A 19,464-nucleotide genomic window follows, 5' to 3' on the forward strand; every position below is an offset into this window, starting at 1 on the left:
TAGATAAACAGATTATACAATAAATATATTTACATAACGATATTGAAGTTATACTAATTAATGAGTATACCATCATTGATTTTTTTTTTTTTAAAAAATTGTAATCATTATGAGTACAAATACAAATAATAGAATTAGCATGATAATATTTTGACAATCATATCTATAGAATGTCAATTATGTTAGGTTTAATTTTGGGTGAATACCAGTGAGAATGGGAGGGGTTTATATACTGTTGTTTTGGGTAGAGTTGGGAATCTATACAAAATTGTATTATAGAATCTTATTAAGACTTCAATATTCTAATTTTAAGTTAGGAATCTATACAGAATTGTATTATAGAATATTGCCAATTTGTTTGAAAACTGCAATAAAGAAACAAATTGCCTAAAGAATTTAATGTTAAACTTCCATTATATTTAACGGAAAAATTTGGTAAAATTATAAAAGATTAGGATATATTAAGAATTTAATTGGAGGTTGTACAATAAGAAGAACACAAAGTACAATATGTTATAGCAGATTATTACACCAACATTTTTTTGTTCCAGTTAAGGGTCTAACATTATTGCCTCTTATTATAAGTGTTGATTAAAGATCCGACCCGTGAGCCAGTCTCACACAAGATTAAATTTAATCATACAAAATTTTAATTTTAATTTTAATTTTGTATGCTATAATAATAATACTTGACCAAATATATGAAATCAACTATATTATTATATTATACATTTTAATATATTTTCTTTTTTTTTTAAATTTTTTATTTAAATTCATAATAACAAATTTTTTTTTGTGCATCACACCGGTTAAACACTAGTATATGAGTTAAACACTAGTATATTTTAAAGTAATAGTTGTCATTTTGATGAATTTACAATATTGTTTTAATGAACCTAAAATTATGTGCAATCTATTTGAATTTTTAATAAACCTACATTAGTATCCATGATGCAACATGGACCTACTCCGCGATATATTTGCCTATATGTGGAATCAAGTTCTACTTTCACTTCCTTCTCATGTATTCCAAAAAGGAAAGATGCAAATGAGAAAACTTCCATGTTACACCAACTTATGGAAATCTCTATATAAATTGAAAGTTTTTGATTTTATGATGTATAATCAGAAAGTCTTAAGCAACCTCCATTGAAGCCACTATGAATTGTATTTGCAATTGCAAATTCACCAAGGGAAACTCTGATCAAATGTACTGGGAAAATGCATCCCCTTCAGCGTGTATGTTATCGTTATGTCCACCACTCTCATCCATCGTAGCAAGCATTGACTGGAAGTGTTGTGATTCTGGACGTGGGAACAATAGCTTCAGTCGGAAAGCATCAACCCCGTTGAGGTAATAGCGGAAAAGCCTCTTAGCTCTAACAAACCCAAGACGGCCATATAATGCAAGTGCACCTTTATTGGTAACTTCTGCTTCCAGAGTCACCTGAACAAGTTCAAATTATAACTCAAACACAAGTTGGTGGTTTCACATACGGATGACAATAGGAGCCATTAAGTATATGACTGTGAGTGAATGAACAGACAGGTCCTGTGTCCATAACTGAAAATGAATACATCCAATGAGAAGGATAATTAAGGTTAAAGAAAGATTTGTAACTCATTGCTCAAAATGGCTTTGGGAGAGACAGAACTGGTCCTCCGAGGTTTGTGAACTCATGGTCTCTCCAAATATCGGTATAACAAGAATTTGTGACACTTTATTTTGAGCCATTTCTTGTTAAACTCCTAAGTCGAACTAACAACAAATCCTATGCATTTTTTAAGGTGATTGCGGATATTAATTTTCTCTGCTTTCTTGTTTTCAAATTTCAACCCTATGGTCTCTAAATAAACTGTCAGCATAGAAACATAATTCTATGCTTCTCACAGGGTTCTAAGATCTGCTCTGCGCTAAACTCAGTCTAATAACAAAGAACCCCAACCAAGAAATGGGAAAAGTAATCTATCAATGAACAGGCAAAATAGTTCATGCATTGCAAACCTATAGCACGTGCTCTCTCTAGAATGTTGCTAACTAGAGCATCGTTAGTGGCATACCTCTTCACAGCCAGATTCCATCATTACTGTGATAGATCTTGTGACAAGTTCTGTGGCTAAAGCAAGGAAACAGTAGGTTAGAAATACACAACATGGTAAAACTCAAGTGTAATAAAACAGAATTTGAAATTTGATAGTCTTATAGTTGTAGAATTTACATTATGCAAAATAAAATTCCAAAGTGCATTCCGATTTTATGCAGTCCATTGCTTTAACCTTCTCAAAGTGTCCATGAACACTCATGTATGTAATTAATATATGCACTCTGCCAGTGGCAGACAAATTAAATTCTTGCTTTGTTTGCAATTTTCATCTTGGAAATTCTATTTCCCCATTTTCTGATATTGGGCCTTCAAGGTAAACATAATTTTAAAAATAAATTTTTCAGGCTTAACGTGCAATAAACAAAACCTAAGTTTTAGTCTTGAATTAGTAAAGGCCGGTAGCTGATGAAAGTGCCCAAGACTCGTATGGCCAAGGCTTTTACTGTATTAAGGGACTTGAAATTGCCTGTTTCTGGCTATGCGATGGATATTGCACTGGTCGAGTATCCGCCAGTTCGTGAAGTGTTCTCGTTTGCACTTGGTAATACAGTTGAACCGTGATGTTTTCAAAATGTGTAGTTCTGTTTTACACTTTGGTGTCATTTATATAACTGTTCCTCTAGAAACTAAGTGTAGAGTGTAACTGTGTTGCTATAGTTGCCAAATTAGGCCTTGTTTCACTTCAACATTTATGTCATTTTACATTTTAGTTTTGTTTTACCCCCTTTTCAAAAAAAAAAAAAAAACAAAAACAAAAACAAAAAAAACAAAAAAAAAAAAAAACAAAAAAAAAAACAAAAAATTAGTAAAGGCATAAAAGAATCAATTCAGAGTATATATTTAAGGAAAAAGTAGTATCGTTAGAGCTAAGATTTCATTTTCAGATTTTTGCTCCATTAGTCATATATCATGACACCCTATATATAATACAAGAGAAAACTACTGTCAATCATATAGCATCCTCTCTAACTCCCAACCTTTTTCTCCAGTGTCTTGTCCTTTCTTCGTCTAAATTCATGCTCTTCACTCCCTCAATGAGAGAACAAGTTATAATTACAACGACTAAGATCAGGAAAATTGTTTAAGCACTTTTAGTTAACAAACAGAAGGGACCAGAAAACAACAAAATACGAAGAATAAAAACCAGTTTTTCCCCCTTTTCCATAAAGAATCAAGGGTGGGATTAAAAGCACAGGCAAGAACATCAGGTAGCACTTTGACTTCATAAAAATTTCATACAATTGGGAGATAGTTTACTCAAGGAGTATAAATGACACTTCCCATTTTGAGGTGGAAATTGATTCATCCTTTAATCAAATAAAGCTCTATCGTGTTGAATTGGTAGTTATGAATGTTGCTTCCTCCTCCACCTCCTGCTACTCCTACTCTGGCATAATCACAGAGAACGAAGTTCCTAACATAACTTAAGTGTATGATCACAAAGGCAAACCTAAGGACCCATTTTTGAACTTTTAAAACAAAGGATTTGAGAGTCTTCCTCTTGCACATCATTCAACCCCATCCATCCTGGGCATTAATTCCATCTTAGCCAACCACCACCCCACTTAAGCTCCCTTTGGCACCCCATCTTAGCCCTACCACCTGCCTGATCCATCGCACCTCCACTTTTCCTAAGCTAAATTCATCCTACCTCTTATGACCCAACCACATTCACCACAACTCTATGCTAAACATGTAGCAAATATTTGTCCAGTGTGCGTTCCTATGTGGCTACTCCAAGCACCTATCCTTGACAGACACAGGCCCCAAACTATTTGATAGGTTTTGGTTTTTATCATTTTATGAAAAAAAAAAAAATGTGATGTCTGGCCGTCCTTTAAACAAAAGAAAGTAGAAAACTTCTTTTTCGTTTTAAAAGCAAAAGAATGCAAACAAAATAAAAAGATTACAAAATGGGCCATAAATTATAAATGTTTTTAGAATTTGGCATGAACCTATAGTGTTTAATCCACATATTAACTTAATCAACAAAAACTAAATGTGTCAATCACTCTGGACATTACAAGAATTAAGAAATCCTAGAGACAAACACCACCAATTTCAAAATAAAAACAAAATCAAATACCCAAACACCAAAGAAGTCTAAAATTGAGTGCCTACAGTTACTGAACAAGACCTTCCCCATGAAAATTTCTTTTCAAACTACCATTCTTAACACCCAATAAAAAAGAAAACGGGGAGTAAGGACACTCACCAATGCCTTTCCCTCTATAAGGCTTGAGAACCACAAGCATTGCAATGTAGCCTCTGAAAGTCCCTCTGTGCTCACCCATCTTGCAAACCACAGTCCCCACACATTTTCCCTTGTGGAAAGCCTAAAGAAATTCAAACCCACGAATCAAAAAAGAAAAAAATAATAATANTTTCTTTTTTTTTTTCCCCCCTTTTAAAAAAAAAAAAAAAAAAAAAAAAAAAAAAAAAAAAAAAAAAAAAAAAAAAAAACAAAAAAAAAAACAAAAAATTAGTAAAGGCATAAAAGAATCAATTCAGAGTATATATTTAAGGAAAAAGTAGTATCGTTAGAGCTAAGATTTCATTTTCAGATTTTTGCTCCATTAGTCATATATCATGACACCCTATATATAATACAAGAGAAAACTACTGTCAATCATATAGCATCCTCTCTAACTCCCAACCTTTTTCTCCAGTGTCTTGTCCTTTCTTCGTCTAAATTCATGCTCTTCACTCCCTCAATGAGAGAACAAGTTATAATTACAACGACTAAGATCAGGAAAATTGTTTAAGCACTTTTAGTTAACAAACAGAAGGGACCAGAAAACAACAAAATACGAAGAATAAAAACCAGTTTTTCCCCCTTTTCCATAAAGAATCAAGGGTGGGATTAAAAGCACAGGCAAGAACATCAGGTAGCACTTTGACTTCATAAAAATTTCATACAATTGGGAGATAGTTTACTCAAGGAGTATAAATGACACTTCCCATTTTGAGGTGGAAATTGATTCATCCTTTAATCAAATAAAGCTCTATCGTGTTGAATTGGTAGTTATGAATGTTGCTTCCTCCTCCACCTCCTGCTACTCCTACTCTGGCATAATCACAGAGAACGAAGTTCCTAACATAACTTAAGTGTATGATCACAAAGGCAAACCTAAGGACCCATTTTTGAACTTTTAAAACAAAGGATTTGAGAGTCTTCCTCTTGCACATCATTCAACCCCATCCATCCTGGGCATTAATTCCATCTTAGCCAACCACCACCCCACTTAAGCTCCCTTTGGCACCCCATCTTAGCCCTACCACCTGCCTGATCCATCGCACCTCCACTTTTCCTAAGCTAAATTCATCCTACCTCTTATGACCCAACCACATTCACCACAACTCTATGCTAAACATGTAGCAAATATTTGTCCAGTGTGCGTTCCTATGTGGCTACTCCAAGCACCTATCCTTGACAGACACAGGCCCCAAACTATTTGATAGGTTTTGGTTTTTATCATTTTATGAAAAAAAAAAAAATGTGATGTCTGGCCGTCCTTTAAACAAAAGAAAGTAGAAAACTTCTTTTTCGTTTTAAAAGCAAAAGAATGCAAACAAAATAAAAAGATTACAAAATGGGCCATAAATTATAAATGTTTTTAGAATTTGGCATGAACCTATAGTGTTTAATCCACATATTAACTTAATCAACAAAAACTAAATGTGTCAATCACTCTGGACATTACAAGAATTAAGAAATCCTAGAGACAAACACCACCAATTTCAAAATAAAAACAAAATCAAATACCCAAACACCAAAGAAGTCTAAAATTGAGTGCCTACAGTTACTGAACAAGACCTTCCCCATGAAAATTTCTTTTCAAACTACCATTCTTAACACCCAATAAAAAAGAAAACGGGGAGTAAGGACACTCACCAATGCCTTTCCCTCTATAAGGCTTGAGAACCACAAGCATTGCAATGTAGCCTCTGAAAGTCCCTCTGTGCTCACCCATCTTGCAAACCACAGTCCCCACACATTTTCCCTTGTGGAAAGCCTAAAGAAATTCAAACCCACGAATCAAAAAAGAAAAAAATAATAATAATAATAAAGAAAACCTTCTACTCATTACTGAAACCCTCAATCTCCAAGAAAACTTTAAGGGAATTTAAAGAACAAGGAAAAGAAACGTAAAATCTTACGAGAAAAGAGAGGTGAGGCCAGAGATAGACGAAGTAGCGGTAGGTAAAGATGGAGTAGGGTTCACTTAGCTCTTCATCAACAAGATTCATAATGAGAGGTAAATGATGCTCGCCGCCATAGCTCTCGTACTCTATTTCTGACGCCTCAAAATCGACTTTGCCGTCTTCCTCCTTTGCATCCTTTGCCTCCATTTCTTGCTGACTGGTTTGGGTTTGGGTTCTGATCGGAATTGGGGTTTTAGCAATGGAGGGTTATTATCTAAATCTTCTTTGTTTCTTAATTAAGAGGGAAAATGGTATATTTTGTCATCAGTTATACATTAGTTAGGCAATTTATATAGTGGCCCAGGGTGCACACTTCGTACCAAAACGACATTGTTTTGGTCATTTTAATTAACGGTTTATATTTTTGGAAATCATGTTTCCCGTTTCGATCGGTCTGTGTATTTGTGTAATATTTTATGCATTCTTTGAAGGTATTCTGTGTATTGTAGACTAAGATTCTGTGTATTCATGTTAGGGGTACTTAAATATAGGTTGTGATGTTTTGTGTATTCGGATGTTAGGAGGATTATTTTTGTGCAGTTGTGTCAATATTATGTGTATTCCCTCAAGTCATTATGTGTATTCTAGACAAGGATTCTGTGTATTCATGTTAGTGGTACTTAAACACAGGGGTGATGTGTTTGTGTATTTGGTGTTTTCATTTCTGTGTATTCTTTATAGACTACGATTCTGTGTATTCATGTTATGGGTACTTAAACATAGGTTGTGACGTGTTTTGTGCATTCGAATGTTAGGAGGATGATTTCTGTATAGTTGTGTCAATATTCTATGTATTCCTTCAAGTCATTCTGTGTATTCCCTGAAGTCATTCGCGTCCACCATCCACTAACATTCAAAACGACGTCGTTTCGGACCAAGGTCCACAGTGCACTGTAGACCCTGGTCCACGATATAACGATTGCATTAGTTAATATTTTACTTATCCTAAATTAGTTACCTAGCTAACTATCAAAAATTTTAATTTGAGTAAATACCAGCCAAGGTCCTCCGAGTTTGGTCATTTCAGCACCTTTAGTCCTAAACTTTTAAATCGATCATCTGTGATCCTCCGAGTTTCAAAATGGGTTCAACTCATCCAACTGCTTGTCATAATCGGCGCAAGTAGCATGCATGACCTCTAGCTCAAGGCCTGTAAGATATAGGGGGAAGGAGGTGAACAAAAAATTAAGTATGAAAAAGCAGGCAATTAGAAAGGACAACTACTATGTACCTGGTAGGTGCGGTGAGCAACTCCCCTAAGCAGCTTGTTGGCGTCAGACCCCTCGATGGAGTCCAAGTCTTTGAGGAAGACCACCTATTCTAGCCACTCAGTCACAGGGAATTTACCCTTGTAAATAGCCTCATTGGAGTTGACCTCTGTGCCCAACAAGATCCTCTTTGTAGCTGGGCCTCGATCTCTGTTTCTCCTGGCATTTTTTCCCCGACCGATGGGTTGAAGTCGCATTCGGGGGGGGGGGGACTCCTTCTGCCTAGTATCTGCAGCGGCCCGGGTGGAGGTAGTCGGGGACCCGCCGATGACCAGCGGGTCTGAAACGAGGTTGATTGCCTCGACAGTTAGAGCAGCTTTGATGGCGTGGTCAGGTGAGTGGTGAGCAAACACAAGGGTGCCAGTTAAGAATACATGTAAAACGAGTAGGCAGTCGGGGCAAGTTAGAACCGAACCAAACCTGTGTTGGTCACGCGTGAAGGTGGGATATTTGCCTTTTGCATGGCACGTAGTTGAGACCAACTTCTAGCAGAGATGGGGTTCCCCTTCTATGATTATCTTGACCAGCCGCTCCATGGCCTTAGGGCTCAATGGTCTCTTCTGCATGTGGTAATATGATGATGCCCAAGTAATCGGGAAGTCAAAGCCCGCATGCGGAGCAGCTGGTCGGACAAACAAAGATTCTTCCATCTAGCCCTTGTGAGAGGATTCCAACTTGTCAAGGAAGCATCAACCGTCCCAAGCACATATCTGCACGTACCTAGGAGCGATCGAACTGACTGCCAACAGCCGGAAGAGCTGGTGGAAGAAAAGTAGAGAAACCTCCTTTTCGAGGTAGTAAAGGAAGATGAGGAAACTGACTACTAGGCGGTAAGAGTTGGGCACTAGTTGATCGGGCACCAAGCCGTAGTAATTGAGGATTTGGGAAAGAAGAGGGTAGACTGGAATGATTGGTAGTTAATACCCACAAAACTGCCCTCTAGGGGTTTGTGTTAGAATAAAATATACAATCATATATACTGTAATGATCTAACCTCATTGCGGAAGCTAATAGAATCGTTTACCTCCAGCCATAGTTGTTGCATTGCTTTGAAACTTAGTTTAGAGAGTTTGTCTACCACTTATCTCCTAAGGAACTAGATGGTGTAGTTATAAAACTGAACTAGGAGCAGTGGGAAGACCATGCATATATAGCCTACATGTCATCATTATAGGCTAAGTAACGGAAACCGTTACTTCTGTTTTAATACCACAATATAATGGCCATAAATGGCCTATTGATTTGCACCACTTAATAGTGACATTTAATAGAAAATGTTACATTCTCCCACTTGGTGCAAACTCAAAGAAACAAAAGAAACATGAACCATAGAGATAGTTCCTCTTAAAGTGAGTAGTATCCACTTATGATTGCAATGTAATTTGTTCTCTAAGTACCTTACATGGTATAAAACTTAATGAATAAACCTTATGTTTATTCTTGATTTGTAATCAGTTATCAAAAACCAACTACTGCCACAATGGCTAAATTTGGCCTTATAAACTTACACCGCCTGATTTGTACAATATTAATGGAAAATGTTACAATTTTCCATTTGGTGCAAGCATTGGCACAACCTTCATTTAAAAATCAAAAACATGAATCATAGTGGTATGTCCTCTAAATTAAAGTGTGAGTAATACCAACGATGCATCACATGCATTTGATTTCAAACTCAAATTCTTTATGAATAAACCCTACGTTTATTCTTGGTCCAATCTAGAGGATGTTTCTTAAATAAATATGCGCATAACCATATGAGAAACCATCCATATTACATAGAAGTGGCAAAATTTATGTACGTACAATATATAGTCACATAATTAGTTCCACGTATCCTGTATGATCCTTAAAATTCTTATAAGCATGCCTTAAGTAAGGATTCGAAACTATTAGCAAAATGCTAATATTTAACACGACCAACTCCTTATCTTTAATATTATCTATGATGGCTAAGTTTTCGAAGTTGACACGTCTGCCACTCCATTTTCATTAATCTTAGCCAAAGACAGTATTTGAGTAGTCCATATTCCAATGGCTTTAAATGACAAAATAATAAGTCTAAGCCTACAAAGGAACTTTAAACATACACCTTATAAATAATCTCCAAAATCAAAAAGGAAAACCCAACTTTTTTGCCATAGAGCAATAACAAGGATTTATTTATGTAACTTTATGAAACAACACAAATGTTGTATCAAAAAATCCTCAATATGAATCAATCTCATGAGCCTTTGCTTGCTTTATGCCTCTCAACATTGAATTTATGAGCCTTTTCAAATCTTAATGACCCAGGATCGATTTGATGAGACGAAAAACTCCAATAAATGCTAAAGAATTCAACTCATGATAGTTCACCATAAACTTCATGCCATTGTTAAAATAAAAACTATTAGTGTTGTTACAACATTTTCATAAATATGTTGCACAACTTGTAGTTCAAACAATTTGAACTTATTTATAATTAACAAGGCAAGGTGTCTTATCCTTGAAGTGGAATAATCTTGAAATGGGATATCTTAATGATCAAATGACCACTCCCACTAGTCAAGCCATTACTCCCACTGATCAAGTCATTCTTAAGCATTATATAAATGATATACATACACACAAACGATCCTCATGTCCAACTAATTTTAACAAAGAATCAAATTCCCACCATAGTTGGACATACCAAATATGTACATGTAACAGACACAATTTTCAACTATTTGAACAAATTAAATTGCTCTAGTTGAAATTTGGCTAGATATGTACACTTCCAATATAAGGATCCAAAAGTATATCATATCTAAAATTCATACAGAAAAGATCTATTGTGGTTGAGCTGAAAAACCAAGTAAGCCACATTCAGTAACAATTTCAAGTTACTAAGTTTTGGAGATTAACAAAATACATGTGTTGCCAATGCAACCCATGCCTCATAGAATTATAACCGACCTTAAGTTATAAATTCTAAAAAGAATGGTATGATAAAATTTTATCTTGATCATCAATTTAACCAGAAGAATCTAGTGACATAAAACTTGCTTGTAGGCTAAAGATTTATTCAATTAGACTCAACTGAGATCAGGGTTGCAAAAATCGCGCCTAGGCGCTAGGCGGCCGGCTGGGCGGTCTAGGCGGCCGCCTAGCCGCTCTAGGCGGCGCCTAGACCGCCTAGCTGGCCGCTCAGCAGCGACAAGAGAAAGAAATAAAGGTGGTCGCCGGAAAATAGAAAGCAGCGATGAGAGCCATGGTTTCAGATCTGGAGCCTTAGAGGTCAAAGCAATGGATGGCGCCGGTCAGATCTAGAGCCTTGGAGGTCGCGGTTTGATGGATGGCTGTCGGCGATGGTGTCTTCCATGCTTTTGTTGCCGATGCGGCGATGTCGCCGATGCTGATGTCGATGGCAAAGCAGAAAGCAGTCGGCGATGGTGTCTTGACTGTCTTCCATGCTTCTGTTGCCGATGCGGCGATGTCGTTAATGCTGATGTTGATGGCGAAGAAGAAAGCAGCTGTGGATTAAAATATTATATGTTTTGATTCGAATCCTTGAACCTTGACCGTAGATTATATGGTGAAGAGAAAGCAATTGTGGAATACTGGAATATAATCACTGATTCGGTGATTCCTACAAACCTTGACCCAAAATAAAAAAAAATAAAAAAAATTAATAATAACATAAATTGGGCGCCTAGGGGGCGCCTAGCGATTTTTTCAACATTGACTGAGATTGACAATCAAATAGAAGATTCTAGTGACATAAAACTTGCCTGTAGGCTAAAGTTTTATTCAATTAGACTCAACTAAATTTTATGATAAAATTATTATCAAAATGATAGAAGAATCTAGTGACATAAAACTTGCTTGTGGGCTAAAGTTTTATTCAATTAGATCCATCTACAAGCTTATGATAAAACTATCAAATCATGTTCCTTTTCTCAATCCCTGTGGGTAAATTAATAAATATGATTTTATCTTTTATCCTGACTATTTACATAAGCTATGATAAAATCTACCAATAGGAATTTATTATAGTTTATGTAATTAGTCACAAAGTGATCAAAAATTTCAGTTATGAAATTGTATTGATCACTTGACATATGTATATTAAAGAATATTAATGTGCCAAGCTATTAATCTAATTTCCTTTTAATGCATAAAAATATACACACAAAAGAAACCAAACTAATACCTCAAAAATAATATTCTTTGAATACGTACATATATCAAAACTTTACGATAGAAGATGTCAATTCTCAATTTATTTCATAACCATATAATAAATAAATTGACTTTCCTATCTATAATGATAAAAACTCACCAAAACTATATTCTGAGACATAATTGCCTGTGGGCTAAATTACGATCATATATAGTTTGGTGTTTTTACCCTAATTAATCATATGAATATAACAAAATTGTCTGTGGGCTAAATTTCATTATATCATATAATTAATTACAACCAATACGTCTATGACTGTATGTGATCTTACAAAATTTCAATTAAATACTGTGGCTACTCTTTAATTAATCAAAATTATATGATCACTAGATGATTATCTTGATATTTTAGGCATCAACTTTAAAGCCTAAAAACATTATCTTGATATTTTAGGCATCAACTTTAAAGCCTAAAAACAAATATGCAACAATGTGATAAACAATTCCAAGTATCCTCCCTGGTTATGCAACAATGTGATAAACAATTCCAAGTATCCTCCCTGGTCATGTAACAATGTGATAAACAATTCCAAGTATCCTCCCTGGTCATGTTTTCATGTGATAAACAATTCCAAGTATCCTCCCTGGTCATGTTTTCTCACACAAAAGGCATAATTGACGGATAATCTTTTATGTTTTCTCACACAAAAGGCATAATTGACGGATAATCTTTTAAATCTTAATAGTTCACCTTATGGAAAGACTTTTAATCTCAAGTGAACACCTTAAATGGTCTTAAGATGCTTAAACATAATGCACTACCGTATATAAGTCCACACATAAAGTTCAACTTAACAAGGAATTTTTAATTCCTAACATATGCAATTCTAAAGGCATATATAAATTCACATAACTAGAAAATATAATGTTATGCTAGTGAACAATTATGCATGAAAATCAACAAGCTCATATCTAAATAAATTGTACACCATTATAGCAATTTAAAATGAGCTATAAAATTATTATTATTATTCAAATAATAACATAAATCCAAAACTTGAAGGATCATAAAATTTGAATAATAATAATAATCTATAATAACTATATACTTTTCACAATAGAAAAGTTTTAACTTGTATGCCCAATACAAAAAGATTCAGTGCATATAGTAAACTTTACGAGAACTAGCCTTAAAATTGTAAATTCTAATCATATCAGAACCATATGATGTGTTGACATTTACAAAATAAATTCTCACGAAACAAATTGCATAATTTAAATCATAATATTATGCACTTGATTTAATTATATGCATAAAACAAACTCAAAAAATATGAATATAAAATCAAATATTCATACTCAATCAAAGCGGGCATCACAATCCAGAAACAATAATGATAACAATGTTACGACATATTGATTCCTTAGTTCAAAGACCGATTACCGTTATTACTGAAATAACACTTATGTAACAGTAATAACTGAACAATCAATTTCCTCAATCGTAACCCCTGATATTTGTAATAACTATAAAATGTTAGTTATCATTATTAACACATATTTTGGATCAAAAACCAAATTGTTTCAAAATTATGATTTCAAATCATGTTATCAAAATCCAAAACTAATGATGATAGTAACGGTGCAAATCATTGATCCATCGATTCAAAAATCGATAATCGTTATTACTATAATAGTAGTAATAACGGAATAATCAATTACTTTAATCATAACCGAACAACATTCAGTAATAATAATAATAATTATTATTATTATTATTAAATGTTACAAAATATCATCATTATTACTCTAAATTTTGGATAAGCAAATTCAAAGGAATTTGAAAATATGATTCTCAAAATCATAATCAAGAATATTATGGCAAGACTAAAAACAATATCCAATTGTCATAAACACACAAGCTTTTCCAAATTGCGATACAAAATCACACTCCATAATTAAAATATTATCAAATTATGACAAAAATTTCAATGAATAGTCATAATCATCACATAATATTATAATAATTAGGAGATTTGAAATGGAAAAAACAAATTGCTAGAACCGCAAGCCTTTAATATTTTTTGGGAAAAATTTTAAAACTTAATAAAATTAAAATCCGAAAAACTTTAATGTTGAAAAATGTAAAAACTAATAATTTTCAACTTTTATTAACTGATATAAAGGCATAATTAAAAGCGGTTCTTGACTAAAACTTTATTGATGTTATTAACATAATAACAACAATTAGTCACATAAAATAGCAATTTAACCTTTATTGCCAACAATATACTAATATGATAACAATTGGTCCTAAAAAGCTTGTTCAATTACCACTAATATTATTATTCAATGGTGGAAATCATACTTTAATGACCCAGATAAGTCCCCAAATAGCTTGTTCAAATAGGTTTTGAAGCCCCAAGAAGACAAAAGTATGTCAAAATTGAAGGGGAAACCAAACTAGCTACCTTATAGGGTCACAACGAATCCAAAAAAAAAAATATTTCAAAAGGAATTTATAAGTTAATAATATGCTAAATACACCTTTAGAACATGCTTTTCTAAATGCATAATTATAACTATAAAATAATTATAAATATACAAAGCATGATAGGATTATGCATATTAATATATTATTAACCTATATATTCAAAATAAATTGCAATACTTTAAGTAATTTATTATACACCGCAATACCGCAATATTAAATTAAAATTCATAGAACAAATTATCATTTGTCTAAATATGAATAATAATTTAATGATTAATTAGGGTAAAAGCAAATGAACAATTAAGCTAGAAATAATCCAAATATGATGATGGAAAAATACTTAAGCAAGCCTAAGAACCAGAGAAGGCACAAATATTATTATAAGTGAGCTCATTATTTAAAGCAAATCCATATGCCTCAAACAACTAAATAGGCCCAATTATAACCAACAATATTCTTTTTTTCTTTTTTTTTAGTAATGGTCCAGGTCTGGCCGAATTGGGCCAGACCCGGCCCAAACCAAAACCATCATCATAATCAAAAGGTCAGCCCAAAATATAACATTGAGAATCTGAACCCTAGCTTCTCATCCTTAATCATCCGCAGCCAGTGAGAGAGAGTTACCGTAAACAGAGAGAGACGCGGAGAGAGGTCGCCGGCCAAAGTCCGCCGTTTGCGCCACCGCCGGCCACACGCGGAGAGAGGTCGCCGCCAACGTTCACCGCAAGCGACTCCTGTTGGTCCCAAGGGGATGGGGTACAAGTCTAGAGGGGGGGGTGAATAGACTTGTATAAAATTTTGCAAATCTTTTCGACCTATCGTGTGTATTGAACTTAGGATGTTTAGGTTCGATACCTCACGAGGTGAAGACAAAGTTTTATGCGCAGCGGAAATGTTATCCCCTTTTAGTTAGCACGAGTTTGAGTTAGTTCGAGAGGTGTGTTTATATGTAGTGCAATCGAGAGGTTAGCGAGAGATAAAAGCAGTAAGTAAATGCAAGAGAGATTTTTAAGTGGTTCGGCCAACCCGCCTACGTCCACTCTTCTTCCAGAAACTCCCTGGAAGGATTGCACTAAAAACTTCCCTTTTTAGTACAATATCGAGCGCTTGAGCTTTGATCACGAAGCCCGCCTCAAGCCTCAGGATTTTCGCCCCGCTTCTTGTTACTCCACCTATCGAGCCCTTGAGCTTTGATCACCAAGACTGACTCAAGCCTCAGGCTCTTCACAAGACAGCTCCCAGGTTCCTCCGCCTCTCCAAGGTCTTTCTCCCCGCTTCCAGTTACTCCACCTCTCGAGCACTTGACCTTTGATCACCAAGCCCGCGTCAAGCCTCAGGTTTCTTTCACTCGGACAGCTGCCAGGTTACTCCACCTCTCTTGCTTAATCCAAAGCAAGGTGTTTTTGGTTGTCACAGTTGAATGTAACAGACTCCAATCTGACCACAAGCTATCGTTAAATCAACTTCGGTGTAGAGCAGCTTCGGTCACCTTCTAGATGTTTAACAGTTTAAGCTTTGTAACTCTCTCAAACACTAAGATGTGTTTTCTCGCTGTTTTGAATATCAGGATGATATTCCAAATTTAGCACTTGCACTTGAACGTTTGAATCAGACACCTCTTTCGAATTTTCCAACTCTATTCCCCTTAGTGATTTGTGTCTTCACGTCCTTTTTTATATGAGAGTTGAGGAATAATTCCGTTGGAGGGAAAATTATTCCGTTTGAAATTTGTCTCCCATGCTGATCATGGGTCTTGCATATTTTCAGCATATTTCATGGAGTGGTGATCTTGTAACTTGAACCTCTTGTCTTGTAGTGAATATTCCATAGTTCACTTTCTTGAGTCCATGCTCCACTTTCGTCTTTTGGTAAAAGTTACTCTTTTTATATTCCCATTATTCCTTGTTTGTAGGGAATCAGACCACTTCAGCATTGGTGCACCTTTTGACCGTTTGTGGTGGAAATCTGACGTGTCATCCATTTCCGCCCATTTTGAAATCTTCACGTTCGACACCTCTTTATTATTCTATCTCCATGATATACTTCTTCTCCAAACTCTAAGTATGTTTCCTGACCGTCAATCAGCTTTGTTGGAGAATTGTTAGTGTATCGAGACCAAGGTTGATATCTTGATTGCTTGATGTCTCGAACTCAAATATCGAGAGGTCTATCTCTCGAACTCTGTTTATGTCTCGAACTGGATAACTGTATCGAGAGGTCCTACCTCTCGAACTCTGCTTATGTCTCGAGACTTAGTTGATGTCTCGCAGACCCTTATTCCTCCAGTGTTGTCCCATGCTTCTTCTGATCTGTCTATATGATTACAACACGAGACTTCTAAGATGTTCAAACAGGTTTACCTTAAGCTTAAATATTTTCCGAGTTGAGCTCAAAGTTACCCGGTTGTATTTTCGCTCTTGGTTTACTTGTCGAACTTACAGCGTTTTGTCTATGTATCGAGACTTGGGGATTTCTACTTATCAGTTGGTATCATCAAAACCTATTACATGATGTTCCTAACAATTTCCCCCTTTTTGATGATGCCAACACTTATACTTACTCTATATGGCTGATTTGATAGAAAGAATTAACATAGATTTTATTTTTCAGCGCATATGGTAAGTTTGACAAATACTCTACTAAAACATGAATAATAGAACTCACGCAACACCCCCAGCAAAAGATATATATATGATTATAAAAGGGAATGTTTACAAAGCAGAGTTTAGAAGAAGAAAATTTTACAAAAGCATACAAGATCAAGAGCAACATAAATAGCAATAACTGGAATAAAATGGAGTTTGGACTACGAGAGCTTACTTCTTGTTGGCTTTCCTCTTCTTGTTAATGGCTTCTCGTGTCTTGATGGGGTCTTTCGGATTTACCAGGCTTATGTATTCATCCGTGACATCTAGATGCCTGTAGTTCGTGTAAGCTTCCCCCACGAACTCACCATCAATTACTCCATCTTTCCACCAGGCAATGCATTCTTCTGGAGACATATTGTTGTGTGTAGATATCCCAGTGATTTTCAGAAGCTTGAATATCTCCAGAGTCAGAATTTGTTCAGTGTCTTCTCTGTTCCCAAACTTAAAGCTTGTCATGAGAAGATCTATCTTCCTTTCTTCTTCTGACTGTTGTTCTTGTCTTTTTCTTCTTCTTTCTCTGTCCTCTTCTCTCCTTCTCTCCATTTCCAGTGTACGCTGGACCCTTAGGTTTTCTGCCTGTTTAGCATCCTCCACTGCTTTGCTCATGATTCTTGGTATTTTTGGAGGTGGTCCAGCCGGTTCACTTGCTGCCCTTTTCTTGCCTCCAGCCGGTTCACTTGCTGCCCTTTTCTTGCCTGTTGTATTTTCCCCCTTCTTTTTCCCTTTACTTTCCCCCTTGGTGGCATCATCAGCACGGGAAAGGAGGATGGACATACCTTCGAAGATTGCTTGAAGTTGGGCAGGCACTTGGTTCGACAGGTCATCGAGTATGGCCTTCATCACATCCTGTCGAAGTTCACTGGAATGTTGGAAGGCTCGAAGCTCTGCTCGCATCTCGGCTAATTCAGCCCTCGCACTTGCAGCCTCTGCTCGAGCTACAGCAGCTTCATCAGTGGCTTTCCGTGCTGCATCCTCAGCCCATATTGCCTGTCCGAGAAGTTCGGCATGACGGCCTTGGGATTCACTTGTGCCAGCAGCAGGCATTGCAGCATTGCGGACAACAACGAGTATTCTTTCGAGCTGAGCCATCTTCTGAGATTGATCAGCCATGAATTGACGCACTTCGCCAATGAAGACTTCTTCGGCCTGTTGATCATAGTCAGAAGTAGGAGAAGAGGATCGAGATGTACCTTTTGTCGGAGGGGACTTGGGTGCTTCCAGATTTCCACCCATGACTTGCAGTTGCGAGTCCACCTCTCGATTAAGTGTCTGAGGAGCCACAGGGACACCGGGTTCAGAGCTCGAAGGTAGCTCCATGTCAGGCGCTTCCCGGTTTCCACCTGAGGGATGGATCACTTCTTGCTCTTCACCTCTCGAACCTGGAGCCTCAGCTTCAGCAACTGTGGAGATTGGATCAGCCGGGGAGGGTTCTTCGGTATTGGACGCTTCCCGGTTTCCATCCAATAGAAGTTCCCCCTCAGCGTCACTTCTCGAACCAGTGCTGGGAACTTGGTCATCTGCTGGTGAGGTTGGAGACGAAATGTTGACAGGTGCTTCCCGGTTTCCACCTTCGATGGTCGCATCGTCCTCCTCAGTACTCCTCGAACCAGCAGGACTTGGGGCAATCTACTCTAAGTGCTCATTGGACTGCATTTCGGTCTGCTCCGATGAGTCTGGAATGATAATTATTTCAGGAGCAGTAGGAAAACCCGGCAGTGTGAGCAACGGAACTACACCCTCTCGAACTGTCTGAGCTTCATCGTTGTCAATCGAGGGTGTGGACGCAGGTGGTGGCAAAAGTAGAACGTTGCAATATCATCGTGAGCAACCCCAGAAGTCTCTCCTGGACCTCTCGTGAATTCAATGTTTTGTCCCAAGGAGATGGCAGTGGCGAGCCTGATATCTTCTCGAAATTGGGCATCAAGTTCTGGATCCTCCTCAGGCTCAACCTCGGTTTCTTCAGCTATGCCTTTACCCTTATCAGTTCTTCCACTGTTCAGCTTAAACACTCTTGTTTCGTGGGCCAGGTCTAGGAGTTGATGAGCTGGGATCGCTGAGATACCCAACCACTGGAGTGCAAACTGTTCTTCTGCCTCCATTTCAGCTGCTTGGGCTATCAGTTGAGTGAAAGGACTGGTTCTCCAATTGATCCACCTGATCACCCTAGAGAAGTCATCAAGAATAGGTACTTCCAACTGAGTAGTGACCTCTTCTTCTCCATCATTCTGTCCGGCAGACAGAACCTCTGTAGTAGTGATCTCTCGACCATTATCCGAGAGATCATCTTCCAATCTGACATCTGCTATTACTTGAGCAACTGATCTATCAATCTGAGCAGATTCAGTGGGTGTCAACTCAACATTTAGAACATTTTGCACTGGGTCCCTGACCACAATGCCCTGATCATCAGCAGCTACCATGTAATCCTGAGCTTCAGCTGCTGGAACATCTATCTCTCGAACCACCTGTCGTGGTTCCACATCATCACCCTGTACTGGATCACTGATCCCAGTACCTTCAACTTCTCGAGTCTCCTCTCGAGGTTCAAACACAGATTGACCAGTACCCTCAGCATCATTATCAACATGAAGATCATC

The 19,464-nt window shown here is 36.7% G+C and overlaps 1 protein-coding gene across 1 annotated transcript; it reads right to left on the reverse strand.

Annotated features, from left to right (window-relative positions):
• Positions 1–916: 916 nt before the first annotated feature.
• LOC116019444 (N-alpha-acetyltransferase MAK3) lies at positions 917–6,543 on the reverse strand. Its single transcript, XM_031259638.1, has 4 exons — positions 6,267–6,543; positions 6,001–6,121; positions 2,062–2,117; positions 917–1,447 (listed from the first exon to the last, which is right to left on the reverse strand). The coding sequence occupies exons 1-4, from the start codon at positions 6,456–6,458 to the stop codon at positions 1,205–1,207; spliced, it is 612 nt and encodes a 203-aa protein (XP_031115498.1). The 5' UTR covers positions 6,459–6,543; the 3' UTR covers positions 917–1,204.
• Positions 6,544–19,464: the final 12,921 nt, after the last annotated feature.

The sequence above is a fragment of the Ipomoea triloba genome, chromosome 5, assembly GCF_003576645.1.
Source record: "Ipomoea triloba cultivar NCNSP0323 chromosome 5, ASM357664v1".
NCBI classification, from domain to species: domain Eukaryota; kingdom Viridiplantae; phylum Streptophyta; class Magnoliopsida; order Solanales; family Convolvulaceae; genus Ipomoea; species Ipomoea triloba.